This window comes from Zophobas morio, unplaced genomic scaffold, assembly GCF_036711695.1.
Source record: "Zophobas morio isolate AGI-343-1 ecotype UQ-CSIRO unplaced genomic scaffold, CSIRO_AGI_Zmor_V1 ptg000029l, whole genome shotgun sequence".
Classification (NCBI taxonomy): domain Eukaryota; kingdom Metazoa; phylum Arthropoda; class Insecta; order Coleoptera; family Tenebrionidae; genus Zophobas; species Zophobas morio.
The window spans coordinates 7,891,124-7,907,992 of NW_026972134.1; the positions used below are offsets into that span (position 1 = coordinate 7,891,124).

Genomic DNA, 16,869 nt, shown 5'->3' on the forward strand with positions numbered 1-16,869 from the left:
GTTTCACTAGCTTCTTTTTCGGAAGGTTTTTTTTTTTTTTGCCAGAGTCCCAAAAACGTTAAGGAAAAAAAAGAGACCTTCGCTTGTTTATACGCCCGCGAATTTAATAAATGTGAAACTTAAAGAATATTAAGGATTAAAACCTTGGCAGGAAAAAAAAAAAATTATAACTTTACAATGCTACCTCCATTTTAATAAATTACAATTATTATAAATTATACTGATAAATTTAAAGTGAAAATAAAAATAAAAATTAATGCGAAGACGGAACATATTCAATACGATGAAAATCGCAATAAGCTGGTCTCGGAAACGCTGCGGTCTAGAGCGGCACCGTCGGGAATAAATGTTCAAATTCAATCCGCAAAAACAATTTGTTTTATGTAGAAATAATTAGACCTGTAACTAACTATTAAACCTGTAAGAAAATATCAAAGTCCTCCCGTTTTTTTCCGAAGCTCTTAATTTGACTGATGGAAATTTCAAGATCCTTTCTTTCAAAATAAATCAACGTTTACGACCAGTTTAAATGCCATAAATAAACCATTAGCAATCTCAGGTGAGAAGTTAACAAGTGAGACATAATGTAATGCTCAAGTAAAACATCCAGAACTTTAGTTACAACTTGATAAACAAAGGAGTAAAGTCTGGTTAAGTGAATTTGTTGACAGGTGTTTTATACGAACATTTCAAAATCATCAACTCTGAATTTATAATCAAACAAGAATAACACGTGTTAATGTATCGTTTATTTTTTACACATTTCTGATTAGAAAATCCTTAATAATTAATTACGTGCTTTGGAGGGATACGGTGGTGCCGAATGGAACTCACCGTGTTTAAATAATGGCCCCATTTTGAAGGTACAAACTAAATTTTACCTACTCTTATTTCCACTACGTGTTTACACTCCCATTAAACAAGTGTCGCATCAAAATAAAAACCTGTTTTAACGGTAAGTAACTTAAAGTGTATAATTGTTTACTTACACTAACATAAAGTAATTTATAAATCTCAGTAATATCTTCAAACACTTAATTGATTTTCTAAAATAAATAATAAAGAAAAGGGAGAGAAAATTTTACGAAAACTGATGTAGTGTTTCCGTTGATCCCGTCTTTCTTTATCTACAATTATTATTTGCAAAAGTTGAAGGAGACAGATAACTGTTATCAGGAACTTAATTGCTCGTATAAAATTCCGGCTGATCGCGATAAAGTAAATTTTAAGGTGAAGAATATCCAAGTATCTGCTTCGGATATGTAGTTTATGTGATTTATTTTAAACAATTATACTCTTCTGTTGTAACTCTAGGTAAGTACAATATTACTTTCACTTACGATGTATCATGCTTGACATAAACTATACTTCCATGTAACAGTGTAAGTTTGTTTAGGGTATCAAAATGGGTGATCTAGTGATTGGAGTAGACTTGGGGACAACAAACTCCTGTGTTGCCATTTTTATGAATAAGAAGCTCAAAATTTTAGAATATAAGTCCGGAGCGCGAATAATACCATCATTCATATGCTTCCAACCAGATGGAATTGTCGTCATTGGAGAGCATGCAAAAAACATGGCGGTGCATGAACCCAAAAATGGAATATATGGTAACCGTTTCGTTTATTGTTAACCAACTAACTTTGTAGACATATATCAAATTGCAGAAATGAAAAGGCTTGTGGGCAGAAAGTTTGATGATCTGTTGCTTCAGAAGAGTTTGGAGTACTTTCCCTTTACGGTCTCAGCAGATTTTTTAAATAACCCCGTTGTTTCTTTTAAACAGAAAGGTGCTACCGTTAGAAAAACTCCAAAAGAACTATATACGATCCTCCTCAAAGAACTGAAACATTACACGGAAGAAAAATTAGGTGAGACTGTTAAGAAAGTTGTGATCACCGTTCCTGCGTATTTTAATGTTACCCAAAGAGAAGCAACTTTAGCTGCTGCTGAAGATGCTGGGTTCACTGTGTTGAAGCTTCTAAACGAACCAACAGCGGCTGCTTTAACCTATTATTACGATCAAGATATTGAGAAAACTCATCGTTCTTTAGTTTATGACCTGGGTGGTGGTACCTTCGATGTTGCTATACTCGAAAAACGCTTTGATAACGTAGACGTGGTCTGTGTAGCTGGAGATACCCAACTGGGAGGACACGACTTAGATAACTGTATTTTGGAATATGTTTATCAGCAGTTGAGGGATAAATATGATTATGACCCGCAATGTGATTCTGACGATAAGAGAAGATTGCGTCATAAGTGTGAAAAAGCTAAAAAGGAACTGTCCGATGCAAATGAGGCCGTGATTACTATTAACGGAATGGTTCCTAATCATCCTAAGATTAAAATCACCTTGAAAAGGAAGGAATTCGAAAGTATGGCGGACGAGTTATTCAAGAGAACAATTGATATATTAGATAATTGCTTAAAGGATTCTAAATTTTCTAAATCATCAATTCAGGAAGTCATTTTGTGCGGTGGTTCCACGCGTATACCAAAAATTCAAGAACTGGTTTCTGATTACTTTGGTGGTAAACAATTAAACAAGTTTCCAAACCCTGACGAATGTGTTGCTGAAGGTGCAGCGTTACAAGCAGCTATGCTATCTACTAGCAAAAGACAAACAATTGAAGAACTGAAAATGGTCGACGTTGTACCTCTCTCTATAGGTTTCGACAGCTTGTGCGGTAAAATGATTTTCACTATTAAACGGGGCTCTAAATTACCCGCAAGTGCGTCACACACTTATGTAAATTTAGGGGGAAATGATACTTCGTTTTCGATCGGAATATATGAAGGAGAGCGCTTAGATGTAAGAAAAAATCGTCGTTTAGGAACAATAACAATAAATAATGTAACTCCGGCACCTCCTGGTCAGCGAGAAGTTGTGTTTACTTTGGCCATTGATTTAAACGGTATTTTGACCGCTAAGGCTAAAGAAAAATTATGCGACAACGTTAAAGAATTGAAAGTTGAGTATACCAGAGGTGGTAGAAGTGATCGCGAAATTAAGAATTCAATTTTGGCTGCCGCTGAAAATAAAATTAATGACGAAAAATTTGAACAGTTTGTGAAACATAAACAATATTTAATTAGGTACTGTATAGCTGTTACTTACAATTTAGAGGAGCAGAAACTAACGGACGTTTATGAAGAAATGTATACTTTTTGTAAAGAAACGCGATCGACAGCAGGTATGTTGGAAATGGATGAAGAAATTCGAGTGAAAGAATTAATTCAGAAGTGTAAACGACTTTGTGACAAAGTAGTGCAGTCTCGTCAGTTTCAGTTTATGCCTCAGGAAGTATGAAAATATACTTAATCTTTTGTTAAATTAGGTAGTTTAAAAGTTATTAACAAACTAAAAATAAATATACCTTGTCGGGTGTAAAAAGCTTCGATTACTGCCCATATTTATGTGAAGATGTTTAAATACACAATTTTTTTTATATCAATGTTTAAAGTTTTATATAAAAAAAAAAATTTTTTCTCATCTCATTTCAACATTCTAGAAATTCTTCGATGCTTCAGACTAAGCCATTTTAACTACTAAAATTAAAAATTGTTTGTGTGAGTTTTTCTGAAACTTGTGGATTTTCTTCTCTAAATCTACCCAACGTCTCAACGTCGCCTTTGTTTCCAAAATAGAGTCTAAATTTATTGTTTTCAGTTTTTACTTTAAACGATCTAATTCAATAAAATTAACAATGAGACGGTTTCTCTTTTGTGGATAATATCAATAATTATACATACTTGATATAATATAATCATTATAACATATATGTAGTATTTATAAACACAAATCTGGCAGGAAGAAAACATATGAACAAGTGATTTATATTTTTGTGTTTTTTATAAAATGTAGTTTTTTTTATAGCGAAATAGTAGGAGAAAATTTTCGTGAAAATTAAAACTGTAAACACAAATATCAAGAAAAAACTGTTCGAGATACCTAAATTTGGAAAAAACGAAAATGTATCCACAATCGATATGTTATAAGGCTATAATATTACCCTTTTGAGATGTTTTCTGAGTTTCTTCGATGATTTCTGTTGGAATCAACTCACATTTTCCCTCTAGACCCAATTCTAGACCAAATTTCACCGCTCTATGTTGTAATCTAAAAATTTTGTGTGTGGAAGCTCTATGTCTCCAAATTATTATACAATGACCTAAATGGATAGGTATGTATGAGTGCAAATTATGCAGCTTTAAGTACATTAATTGATACTTTGTTAGAAAGATTGCGCAATAAGTATATATGTTTGGGCAAAATTTAACAGCTACAAACTTTCCCATGTTGATGCCATGTTAATTTTGAATCGATACACATACTCAAACATTTGATTGCTGTTTATTCGACAGTATCGTTAATATGTTTTATTCTATCTTAGAATAATTTTGTTTTTTTAAGCACCTAACTGTGGGCATAAATTGGCCTTTATGGCACAAATCATTCATTTATATTAATTAATTATTCAAACAAGCTTCGATATTCCACATTTTTATTAAAGTTGGGAAAATAATATTTAATCAAATCATTCTCAAATTTCTTTTGAGTAAACGTTTGCCGGTTCTGCAGTTTGCACTTTGAAAATCGAATTATTTAATAAATAAACAACATGGTATTCATAACAACATCAAAATAATAGCCATTTATTAAAGTTCGCATCGGCACAATTTACACAATCTTGCCGGAAATACTCAATATTTCGTTAAAAATATTGTAGAAATTATAATAGAATAAAGCGTTGTATGTACCACGGGCATAATTATCGATTGTGGCCCTCGGGAAATTAAAAGGTCTCCGTCGTCGGGCTTTAAACATTCCCTCGTCCCATAGTCTTCCTAATTATGCGCTTAATACATAAATAACTATTATATACTCGCGAAAAATAGTCCACTCGTGACTGCTGTTACTCGTGAAGTTTTCACTCGTAGATGAGGATTCCCTCTAGCGTCTTGTATAACAAATAACCAGTGCGCGGAATTATATCCTGCTGCTGCAATCGCCCAGGTGAAACAAGGTGTGTTTTATGGTGAGGAGTGGGGACGCTTTGATCTGGTCCACCAGTGCGTCGCGCTAGGAGTATTTACGGCTGATAATAGTGCTTTTATATTACTATATTACTTCAAATAGTAATACTCGGTGCCCTTTTTAATTTTTCAACCACAGGACCACATATTTGTTATCTTGAAATGTTATATTATGTTGATATAGTCCAGAAAGAAAATACATTTGTAATCAAAGTATCGACCCGGCAACACTGGATCGAGCGCGTGGGATTTTATTGCGCGCCTTGTAAATAACCAATAGGATTATGTGTTGTTGTTAAATTTTATATTAATATTCGTATTTTTCTTTAATGATGTTCCAGGTCCGCTGGATGGATATTAACGATATTATAAAATTGTACAAAGTTAAATACAGTGCATCTTTTTTAAAACTTAGGGTTCTACTTAAATTTTCACTACATATTTTTGCAGCAAATTTTTAATTTGTGCTTTAAAAAATAAAAATTGTCTTGGTTAAAAAGTGTAAGTGCATCCTAGAAGGTTTTGACTTATCAATTTAACGTGTCATTTTTGACGGCATAACTTTAATCATTAAACAACTTTGTTGCAATTTTAGAAAATAAACAGAATGGACTTCCGGGGGCCCACTTGTAAGGTCCGTTCCGTCCAACCCAACTTTCAGGAAATGAATTGTTTAAAAATTCAACTACAACATGTGGAGGTGCTCGGTCATGTTGGAAGATAACCTGACCATTGGCTCTTTGATTAGCCAAAGCTGGACCAATCATCATAATTAGCATATCTAAATATTTTTGTCCGTTAAGACAGCCATCAATAAAAAATGCTCCTATTACTTGATTTCCTAATATCCCCATCCAAACGTTTACTTTAGCAGGCCATTGAGTATGAGTTTCCCGAATTATGTAAGGCTTTTCTCGAGACCAAATTCTGCAATTTTGTTTGTTCACACTCCCATTAATATTAAATGTGGATTCGTCAGAAAATAAAATAGAATTTAAAATATTTACATTTTCATTGATTTTATTGATCCACAATTCGCAAAATTCCATTCTTTTGAAAAAATCGGTCGGTAATAGTTTATGTACATTTTTTACCTTGTAAGATTTATATTTTTCTTTTCGTAAAGCTTTATGGCAGCAAGCTCGAGAAACATTAAATGTTTTTGAAAGTTCTGTTAAACTGGAGTATTTTCCTTGTTCAACTGTTAAACATAAATTTCAAGAGTAATAAAATTTTAGAAACTTCAGGTAAATCTCAATTTTTACATGGCTGCCTACAATATTACCGACAAAAATACGCAAACATTTTTTTTTTTTTAAGAAATATCCTTTAAATTAAAGCGTAATCGTTAATAAAATCGTCAAAAGATGACCCATTTTATATCTAGTAAAAATTTCAACTCTGAATCTTTACTCAAACATAAGTTAACATGGGTTCTAAAATTTAACATGGGAATCCCTATGGCCACTTTTAACAAAGATGCACTGTATATAAAAAAAAAGAGGTGGACGAACTTGAGTTCTTGGATGACACGGACACGGAGGATTACAAAGAGGACTATTTTCTGTTAGATTTTAAAAATGACGAGTGGCATGGAATTTCTCCATTAAAGTGGCACTGTAGATAAGGTAATAACATGATTGTATTTTTATACACAAAATTTTGCACAAAATACATACATAAAATCTATTTTTTTATAATGAAATAGTTAATCGCATCTCACTGAGAGGGCAAGATCTTTAAATTTAAATGTACTTTCTTACGTATTTATATTTTGCCTTCTTTTATTTTTTCCTCTTTTACCTGTTATGACTGGTAAATCTGGGACGAGATAACTGTTATGAGCTATCACAATAAGTATTTAAATGAGATTATACAATTATGATTGACTGTGATAAAAACAACATATTTCATGGGCACCTCCGAAAACATTACAGTTATTAATTTTAAGAACGTGATCCTATGTGGTTTATTTCTAGACTTCTTTAGATATAACTCAAGGTTAACATAACATCTTCAGTTAAGATACTTAGGTAAATAGGTATGTCATGTTTGTTGTTTAAAAATTTTCTAATTAATTATAAATACATTTACAGTGCAGCTTCTGTTCCTAGATTATCAAAATGAGTGATTTAGTAATTGGAATAGATCTAGGTACAACAAACTCTTGCGTTGCCGTTTTTATGAATGGCAGGATGAAAATTCTGGAAGATAATTCAGGCGTACGAATTGTACCATCATTTATATTCTTTAACGCAGATGGGAGCGTTTTCATTGGGGAGCATGCGAAAAGCAAGGCGACGGATGCACCCATGAATGGGATTTATGGTAAACGTTTCCTTTTATAATGAACAAATTAGTATTATGTACCAAAATGGAATTGCAGAAATGAAGCGGCTTGTAGGCAGAAAATATGACGACTCCGTGCTTCAGAAAAGTTTGAAATACTTTCCTTTCGATGTTTCAGCCGATTCTTCAAACAACCTTATTGTTTCTTTTAAACAGAAAGGTGTTAGCATTACAAAGACTTCTCAACAATTATATACAACTCTGCTTAAAGAATTGAAAAATTACACGAAAAAAAAATTGGGTGAAGCTGTTAATAAGGTTGTTATTACAGTTCTAGCCTATTTTAACGTTACACAAAGAGAAGTAACTTTAGCGGCTGCTAAAGATGCTGGGTTTACCGCGCTTAAACTTCTAAACGAACCGACGGCTGCTGCTTTGGCTTATTATCACGATCACGATATTCAAGAAACGCATCGTTCCTTGGTTTACGATTTGGGTGGCGGTACTTTTGATGTTGCTATTCTCGAAAAACGTTCTGATGGCATAGATGTGATTTGTGTAGCTGGAGATACCCAGCTGGGAGGACACGACTTAGATAATTGTATTTTGGAGTATGTTTGTCAACAATTGAGGAACAAATATGGCTATGATGCAAGTCGTAAACCTGATGATAAAAGAAGATTACGAAACAAGTGTGAAAAAGCAAAAAAGAAACTTTCCATTTCAAACGAGGCCTGCATTACTATTAATGGTATGGTTCCGAACGTTCAAGTTAAAATCTCCTTGACACGGAAAGAATTTGAAAAGATGGCCTATAAGTTTTTCCAGAGAACCACTGAGATACTAGATAAGTGTTTGAAGGATTCCGGATTTCGTAAAATATCAATTCAGGAAGTTATTCTGTGCGGTGGTTCCACGCGTATACCAAAAATTCAAGAACTGCTTTCTGATTACTTTGATGGTAAACAATTAAACAAGTTTGCAAACCCTGACGAATGCGTTGCTGAAGGTGCAGCGTTACAAGCGGCGATGTTGTCAACCAGCACAAGACAGCACATCGGACAACTGAAAATGGTCGACGTAGTACCTCTTTCTATAGGTTTTGATAACCATTGCCGGAAAATGATTTTTATTATTAAACGGGGCTCTAAATTGCCCGCAAGTGCATCACACACCTATGTGAATGTAGAGGCTAATCAAACTGCAATGGAATGTAGAATATATGAAGGAGAGCGTTTAGATGCCAGGAAGAATCGCCATTTAGGTAGTATATCGATTAATAACATAACCCCCGCACCTCCTCGTCAAGTAGAAGTTGTGTATAACTACCTTGAGTATTGATACAAATGGTATTTTGACAGCGAAAGCTAATGAAAAATTACGCAACAACACTAAGGAATTGAAAGTTGAGTATATCAGGGGCATCAGAAGTGATCATGAAATTATGAATTCACTTTTGGCTGCTGCAGAAAATAAAATTAGTGACGAAAAATTTGTACGATTTGTGAAATTTAAAGAGTATTTAATCTACTATTGTACGAGTGTAACCTATAATCTAGAAGATCAAGATCTAACTGGCGATTATGTAGAAATTTATGACTTTTGTGAGAGTACCTTTTTAATAGCAAAAACGCTGGAGATGGATGAAGAAAATCGAGTAAATCAACTAATTCAGGAGTGTGAGGAGCGTTGTGGATCGATAGTGCAGTATTACAATTTTAAATTTATGCCTCCGAAGGTTTAGGATACATACGTAGTTCAAATACGACATGCATGTCTACAAGATGTGTTTAAGTGGTTGGCATTTTGTTTTTACTGTAATATGCAAATTATTTAAAACTTCATAGTACCTATTATATGGTACTTCTTGTTACATTTTCCACAAATTTTATTTAGTGTTGTAAGTATAAAACTGGGCACGGCATTTTACATTATTTTGGTACATGTTAATCAGCCTAAGTCGACACTTTTCAAATAAAATTCTCGACTTAGCCAGTTTTGCTAATGTTTGACTGAATTAACTGTCTGAAGTTTTGTAATTGGGATAGAGAACTATTTTTACTATTCTTATTTAATCCAGCTCTAATGCGGTGTTTCAGTTAAGAAATTATTATGATATATATGATATAAATGCATTTGTTTATTTTATAAATCTATCTAATCCTACTTTCCCAACCTCTGCATTCTCTGACTCAATGAGGACGAGTTCGGGATGGTCCCGAAATCTGAATTTATTGTTGGATATTAGTTTCTATTTCTTCATTTGAGGAAGTTTCTAAACTTTCGTGGATGAAAATTTATACATTTTTCGGTTTTCTCCGTAAAGAATTCACTATATATTCTAACCTCTAAGTACTCTACTACATTGCAAGTAAATGTTCTACGTTTATTAGATCTATGTTCCAAGACCAGGGAACTTTTTTTCTAGCTCTTTTTGTCTACATTATGAGAAAAATTACATTGAAAAGTAATGTCAGTAGTCGACTGTTTCCCGTGATAGCTAATAAAATAGTAAGGATGAAAGAATAGGAAAAAATGTACAGCAAAATATAAGATAAATATAAGTGAATGTAGAAGAGTAGTTGATAAGGGAATCAAACATTTACAATAAAAGTTGTATAATAAAGTGTTTAAGTAAAATGTTTCCCGTTCTGTGGTCCATCAGCATTTACAGCTACAGTTTATAACTCTCACAATTTTGATGGAGGAATGTCAACAACGAATAGATAAATATAAAACATCTCTGCGTTTATAATAAGTGCCACATTATGGGAAGTCAGTTAAATTCTTAAGAATGTCGAAGACGATTCCACCATCTGTATATTCAGACCCACAAAATATCTCTTTGGTGTGCACTCTATTATTGCTATAAAATAACTTAGTATCTAGCACATCCTCATTGACACAAGTTTCTGTATGAACAATGACGAGAACTGTAAAAAATTAGTCGAAGGTTATTTCGATAGAACTTCTCTCGCCCCCGAAGAACAATAAAACATCTAGCTTTTTGAAAAAATTATAAAATTTTATTTTGCTAATTCTATTTTTATAAGAGAACTGAAAGTTAAAATAAAGAAATGTAAGTAACGTTAAAACAAATAGAAAAAAGCCTGCTACTCGTGGCTGCAAATGAGCTTTATTTAATTTTTTGATGACGTGATCAGCAGTAAAGACAGGTATATCAATTTGGATAGATGCAGAATAATAATAACAATATTGTACTACCAAATTTTTGGGAAAATGGAATGAACCGTTCTTGATTCAGTCAATAACATATTTTACTCATTCAATAATATTTTTAATTCACTGATAAATCACAAGTATATACGTAGACTCACATTGTTTGTCCATTTTAAATAGGATTAACTCGGTAAAATTTTGAGATGATGTCATCAATTTTTGAGGGGATAAACAGACATACTCTGACTAGAAATTTGTTATGTTTACGATAACTTTGAAGCGTCTTCCTAATTTAATCAATAAAATAAACTGACACATTCGTTAATGTTTTGAGTCACCTTGTACAAGCAATTCTAAGAAAATAAATGCAATGATCAATTACAAGTATAAATTCGTCATATTTTGCACATTTTCGATATAATTTATTCTTCAAAATTTGGGGGGCGGGGAGGGGATAAACATTATATGTATTTTGATTTAAAATTTACAGTGTTGGTGGTTTGAACTAAAAGCTAAAACGGATACTCGTAATTGAATAGGTGGCACTTGGTTTCTGTATATCTCAAAGAATAAAGCATCTTTCTAGCGATTAAAATGTTTAAAATATTTAAGGGGAGTTATCTTTCGTCATTTTCGATTTCAAAAAGTGAATATGAATAGATATTTGGGTAGTGCTAAGGTCAGAGAGGATGTTGTGGAGATCTGTTTCAGAACCTTCGAAAAGGACCAGAATATCATCCACGTATCTATATCAGTAATAGATATGCTTTGTAGGTAGAGGAATTGGTAGCAACTTCGTTTCGAAGTCATTCCTAAAGATTTTAATTAATAATGGGATTTTAGTATTTTAGTTAGATAATTAAAATTTCCTTAATCATCCCTACCACCAATCTGATGACATTTCACAAATCATATACTTTGTACTTGTTCTTCCTGAATTTGTCTTTAAATTTTTTCAACCAGTTTAAACGGTCTTCGTACAAGGTTAGAGTTTAGCTTATAGCTTTCAAGCACGTAACGCTAAAATAGCACACCTGTCAATGTAGCATGGGTTTTTGTTTTTTATAGTGTTCCTGCTATTATCTATATTGTTCAGGAAAAAAAACTGAGGGTGCTTAATTAATTAGTCCTATCCTCTTGTGTTGACCACACAAAACCAGTTAATTTTTTTAACATAATTGCATGTTGATACTTGAACCTGGTTATCGTTAAGTTAATTGGAAGTATAAATATAAACACCCGAAGTTAAACATGTTCTTATTGTAATTTTTATTGCCTTTCTGTGGCGTTTTCTAAAATCAGTAGACTTTCTTTTCTAAATTCATCCAAAGTCATAACAAAACTAATGTTTCTTTCAATTTTTTATCCAAAATGTCTAGTCTTGTTCACGAAATGAGGATAAAATTTGCCTTCTATGGACTGCATTATAACATGCAATATCCATAAACACAAACTTGGCAATAATTTTATTAAAATACCCGTAATATTTCTTAGTGATACAACTATCAGGAGAAAATCTTTGTCAAACCTAGAGTTACAAGCACAAAGACCAATGGAAAACTATTCAACATATGCGGATGTGACACATGAAGAACATTTAAAAATAGTTGCATCGTTAGTCATCTCATTGATTGAATTCTTGTCCTTGCTAATATTATGTACAGTGGCAAATTGCAGGAGTGTCTGAAGTGTATTACAACATTAATTTACGCCTAGAAAGAAAATGTAAACAAGAGTAATCTAAATTTACGAAGGGATAATTATTCTGTAACAACGTAAGCTATCAAACAAGCAGAATGTTGCAGAACAAAGCTTGCGACTAACTGTAATGTGTAACACCGTAATCGTAAAATATTACTCACTGTACAGAAAAAATTGAACTGTAATGGCGAGATCTTTCAAAATTTAATGTAATTTCTTAAGTAATTTTATTTTATCTTCTTTTTCCCGTCTTCTCTTTATCATTACTGATAAATTTGGAATTAGATAAGTCTTATCACAGTAGGTTATAATTGGGTTTAAAACTTTCTAAATAACTGTGATACAAGAAACACATTTTGGGTATCTAGTAAACATCAAAGTTCTTAAATTGGAAAACGTTGTTCATCGATAGTTATTTAAATACGCTTTGAACATAACTCCTGGTTAAAATAGTATTACTTAATCCACTTAAAACAGGTAAATAAAATTGTGTTCGATTTCATAACTGTTGCTTACGTTACAGTGTTATTTCACAGTGCAAGTTTTGTTTCTAGATTATCAAAATGAGTGATTTAGTAATTGGAATAGACCTGGGAACAACAAATTCTTGTGTTGCCATTTTCATGAACGATAAGATGAAAATTCTGGAACATAATTCAGGCGACCGAATTGTACCATCCTTTATATTTTTTAACACAGATGGGAGTGTCTTCATTGGAGAGCATGCGAAAAACAAGGCCGATGATGAACCCAAAAATGGAATTTATGGTAAACGTTTCTTTTATAATTAACAAACTGGTGTTATTATACTAAAATTATATATATTGCAGAAATGAAACGCCTTGTAGGCAGAAAATACGACGACTCCTTGCTTCAGAAAAGTTTGAAATACTTTCCTTTCGATGTTTCCGCCGATGCTTCAAATAATCCTGTTGTTTCTTTTAAACAGAGACGTGTCACTATTACGAAGACCCCGCAAGAATTATATACAATTTTGCTCGAAGAATTGAAAAAGTTCACGAAAGACAAATTGGGTGAAGCTGTTAACAAGGTTGTTATCACAGTTCCTGCCTATTTTAACGTTACACAAAGAGAAGTAACTTTAGCGGCTGCTAAAGATGCTGGGTTTACCGTGCTTAAACTTCAAAACGAACCGACAGCTGCTGCTTTAGCTTATTACCACGATCACGATATTCACGAAACTCATCGTTCTTTAGTTTACGATTTAGGTGGTGGTACTTTCGATGTTGCTATACTTGAAAAACGTTTTAATGACATAGATGTGATTTGTGTAGCTGGAGACACCCAGCTGGGCGGACACGACTTAGATAACTTGATTTTGGATTTCGTTTGTAAGCAGTTGAAGAGCAAATATGACTATGACGCAAGCTATAAACCTGACGATAAACGAAGGTTGCGAAACAAGTGTGAAAAGGCAAAAAAGAAACTTTCCGTTTCAGATGAGGCCTCAATTACTATTAACGGAATGGTTCCTAACAAACCCCAAGTTAAAATTCCTTTGACGAGGAAAGAATTTGAAAAGATGGCCGACAAGTTTTTCCAGAAAACCATTGACATTTTAGATAATTGTTTAAAAGATTCCGGATTTAGTAAGACATCAATTCAAGAAGTCATTTTATGCGGTGGTTCCACACGTATACCAAAAATTCAGGAATTGGTTTCTAAGTACTTTGGTGGTAAACAACTAAACAAGTTTGAAAATCCTGACGAATGCGTTGCTGAAGGTGCAGCGTTACAAGCGGCGATGTTATCAACCAGCACAAGACAGCACATCGAAGAACTGAAGCTGGTCGAGGTGGTACCTCTTTCTATAGGTTTCGATAGCCTGGGAAATGAAATGATTTTCATAATTAAACGTGGTTCAAAATTGCCCGTAAGTGCGTCACACACTTATGTAAATTTAAAAGATGACGAAACATCATTTACGCTGGGTGTGTATGAAGGAGAACGCTTAGATGCCAGAAAGAATCGTCAATTGGACAGTATAACAATAAATAACGTAACTCCCGCACCTCCGGGTCAACGAGAAGTTGAGTTTACTTTAAGCATCGATACAAACGGTATTTTGACCGCAAAAGCTACAGAAAAGTTACGCAACAACACCAAGAGTTTGAAAGTTCAGTATACCACAGGCGGCAGAAGTGATCGCGAAATTAAGAATTCACTTTTGGCTGCGGCAGAAAATAAAATCAACGACGAAAAATTTGTACGTTTTGTGAAATTTAAACGGTATTTAATCAAGTATTGTGTAAGTATAATGTACAATCTAGAGGAGAATGATCTACTTGACAGTTATGAAGATATTTATGATTTTTGTAACAGCACTAAATTGACAGCCCAAACGCTGGAAATGGATGAAGAAAATCGTGTAAAACAACTAATTCAGGAGTGTGAGCGGCGTTGTAACTCACTAGTGCACACCTACGATTTTGACTTTATGCCCCAGTTGGGTTAAATGCTTGTGTACTCAGTCAGTTTAGTTAAGTGTTGTAGCATTTGTTTTAACTTCAATATGGCAATTATTTAAAATGTGATAGCAAAACAAAACATTTTGTTACATTTTCACAAATTTAGTTATTGTGAAAAACACACAAATACTTAGTTTTTACTATCATTTTGTTTTTTTTTTGGACTATTCATGTTCATGAAAATGTCTTGCGTAACATTAAAAACCTGTAACGGGTTATCTGCATCATCTGTCAAAACGATGTAGTCTGATTTATGGAAGTTTTAAAGAGCAAGTTCTTGTGCTTCTTGTTCTCCATTGCCGTCCTTTTCGTTTCCAGAACAGTAGGACAAAACTGTGAAAAATAAACTTCTGTTTTTCTGAATAATATTACCTGCGCTGGATGTCCAAATGTCTGAGGTAGCCTGCAGCAACAGTTATTGCCTGTTTTAAAATGTTGAGAGCATACAAACTTTCTATTCGCTATTTTTCATTCTTCAGTAGTTTTCCAACCGGTGGTGGACAGACATATTGGAAATTATATCCAAGTATACTCAAGGTAAGTACTTTGTCATGCACTTATTATTATATTTTATCATAGCTAGTGTGTGTACTTTAAATGAAATACAACATTCTTTATATAGTGGTATAAATTTGGCAACTTCAAGATAATTTTATGTTTGAGGTGACTTATAAAAAAACCCACGTTGCCGCATCTTGTCTAAAAAGGGGCAAACAAATACTTTAGATAAGTTAGTATATACATATTACGTCAACTTGTAATCTTTGATCTAGAAACTGTAAAACAAATTGTGTAAACCCCAAAGGTCTGTGCAAGTTGACATTATTTAAAAGAAATTTGAATAACTTGGAGAAATTAGGTATAAAATAGAGAGTAGAATATATCTATGAACGGGATACCACTATTATAATATTAATGAAACTTATTAATAATAGGTACAAGAAAATCAATTAAAAACAAATATAATAAATACATACAAAATAAAATTAAAAATCACATTAATTAAAGAATTACAAAATAGCTTTCTTATTAAAATTTTAAATGCGATTTTGATGATACTAAATATGTTGAACCTCTGGTCCTCTGCGAATCGGTTGGCTGTGTTCATCATTCGTCTAAATTGATGGTTTTGCGATTTGTTATCGACAAAGGAATTCTGAAGATCAGTTGACTACTAGTTAATCTGCTATCAGCAGGGAATACGAAGAAAGATAATTTTTCTATTAAGTAGTCATTATCTATATCACCATTAATAAATCCTCGAAGAAATGAAATTATGTGATGAGTTTCGAGTGAATTAATATTAAAATTACACATTATCCAAGTGTAATCAAGTAATCACCCTGTGTATGAGTTTGACCAAGTTTAAATTCAAATAAGCGAAGGAATTCCTTCTGTACTCTTTCCAATAAATCACAATCTGTTTTATAATTAGGATACCACATGGAAGAACAATAAACTAGATGAAATTGAACAATAGAAAAATATAAAGTTTTTAGGGTCGAAATTGAAAAATTTTGACAATCACCTACAGGGTGACTGCGAAATATATGCAGTAATTTTAACCACGGCCTGATAAAGTCACTTTTTTGGTTCTTAATCGGAGTCGCTCGGTCCCATTCATTGTAATTATGTAGGTCACGAAACATTACCAGCGGCGCGTATAACAATTTACATATAATTTAAAATAATTTTTTCTACACACTGCTGCCACTTAGGACCGTGAATTTTACCCAGTTACCTAATCATATTCTGAGCTATTCCCCATTTTTGTTTGCATGTATTTCGCAATCACCTTGTATACTGTCAAATCGTCCGCATATAATAGAAAATTGGAGTCACGAAAGCCACGTGTTAGATCATTAACGAATAGTAAGAACAAAATTGGTCCACAATGCAATCCTTGAGGTACGCCTAATGGAACAAAATAGGGAGACGACATATAACTACCAATCCTAACTTGTTGTGAACGCTTGGAATGCCGTCAAGTGCAGGATAAAAAGAATGTTTAAGATGATTGATATTTTCAAAAACTTTTACGTAAACCGAGGAAAAAAACTTCGCAAACAAATTGGAAATTTCGGTACCAGTTTTAGCGCACTTCTGCAAATTTTGCATTTCGCAAGGAATACCACTAGTGTTTTTTCGTGTCTTTAATGAAATTCCAGAA

The 16,869-nt window shown here is 33.1% G+C and overlaps 3 protein-coding genes across 6 annotated transcripts; all 3 read left to right on the forward strand.

Annotated features, from left to right (window-relative positions):
- Positions 1 to 1,200: 1,200 nt before the first annotated feature.
- On the forward strand, positions 1,201 to 3,458 carry LOC135137585 (heat shock 70 kDa protein-like). 3 transcript variants are annotated; one of them, XM_064067276.1, is made up of 3 exons: positions 1,201 to 1,314; positions 1,382 to 1,610; positions 1,668 to 3,458. In XM_064067276.1, the coding sequence occupies exons 2-3, from the start codon at positions 1,406 to 1,408 to the stop codon at positions 3,311 to 3,313; spliced, it is 1,851 nt and encodes a 616-aa protein (XP_063923346.1). In that variant the 5' UTR covers positions 1,201 to 1,314; positions 1,382 to 1,405; the 3' UTR covers positions 3,314 to 3,458. The 3 variants fall into 3 exon arrangements, with proteins under 3 accessions (XP_063923346.1, XP_063923345.1, XP_063923344.1); XM_064067275.1 differs by having other exon boundaries at positions 1,388 to 1,610; XM_064067274.1 differs by having other exon boundaries at positions 1,397 to 1,610.
- A 3,492-nt stretch (positions 3,459 to 6,950) lies between these two features.
- Positions 6,951 to 14,845, forward strand: LOC135137543 (heat shock 70 kDa protein-like). 2 transcript variants are annotated; one of them, XM_064067238.1, is made up of 3 exons: positions 6,951 to 7,073; positions 12,765 to 12,978; positions 13,041 to 14,845. In XM_064067238.1, the coding sequence occupies exons 2-3, from the start codon at positions 12,774 to 12,776 to the stop codon at positions 14,684 to 14,686; spliced, it is 1,851 nt and encodes a 616-aa protein (XP_063923308.1). In that variant the 5' UTR covers positions 6,951 to 7,073; positions 12,765 to 12,773; the 3' UTR covers positions 14,687 to 14,845. The 2 variants fall into 2 exon arrangements, with proteins under 2 accessions (XP_063923308.1, XP_063923307.1); XM_064067237.1 differs by lacking the exon at positions 6,951 to 7,073 and adding an exon at positions 12,552 to 12,687.
- On the forward strand, positions 7,001 to 9,004 carry LOC135137545 (heat shock 70 kDa protein-like). The gene is made up of 3 exons (XM_064067239.1): positions 7,001 to 7,081; positions 7,137 to 7,368; positions 7,427 to 9,004. Exons 2-3 carry the CDS (start codon positions 7,164 to 7,166, stop codon positions 8,668 to 8,670), a joined length of 1,449 nt encoding a protein of 482 aa, XP_063923309.1. The 5' UTR covers positions 7,001 to 7,081; positions 7,137 to 7,163; the 3' UTR covers positions 8,671 to 9,004.
- Positions 14,846 to 16,869: the final 2,024 nt, after the last annotated feature.

Bases quoted from the DNA above. Each gene is read 5' to 3' on its own strand.
- LOC135137543 (XM_064067238.1), top strand. From the start codon at position 12,774: ATGAGTGATTTAGTAATTGGAATAGACCTGGGAACAACAAATTCTTGT. The intron at 12,979-13,040 runs GTAAACGTTTCT...TATATATTGCAG, and splicing joins ACCCAAAAATGGAATTTATG to AAATGAAACGCCTTGTAGGC.
- LOC135137585 (XM_064067276.1), top strand. From the start codon at position 1,406: ATGGGTGATCTAGTGATTGGAGTAGACTTGGGGACAACAAACTCCTGT. The intron at 1,611-1,667 runs GTAACCGTTTCG...ATCAAATTGCAG, and splicing joins ACCCAAAAATGGAATATATG to AAATGAAAAGGCTTGTGGGC.
- LOC135137545 (XM_064067239.1), top strand. From the start codon at position 7,164: ATGAGTGATTTAGTAATTGGAATAGATCTAGGTACAACAAACTCTTGC. The intron at 7,369-7,426 runs GTAAACGTTTCC...ATGGAATTGCAG, and splicing joins ACCCATGAATGGGATTTATG to AAATGAAGCGGCTTGTAGGC.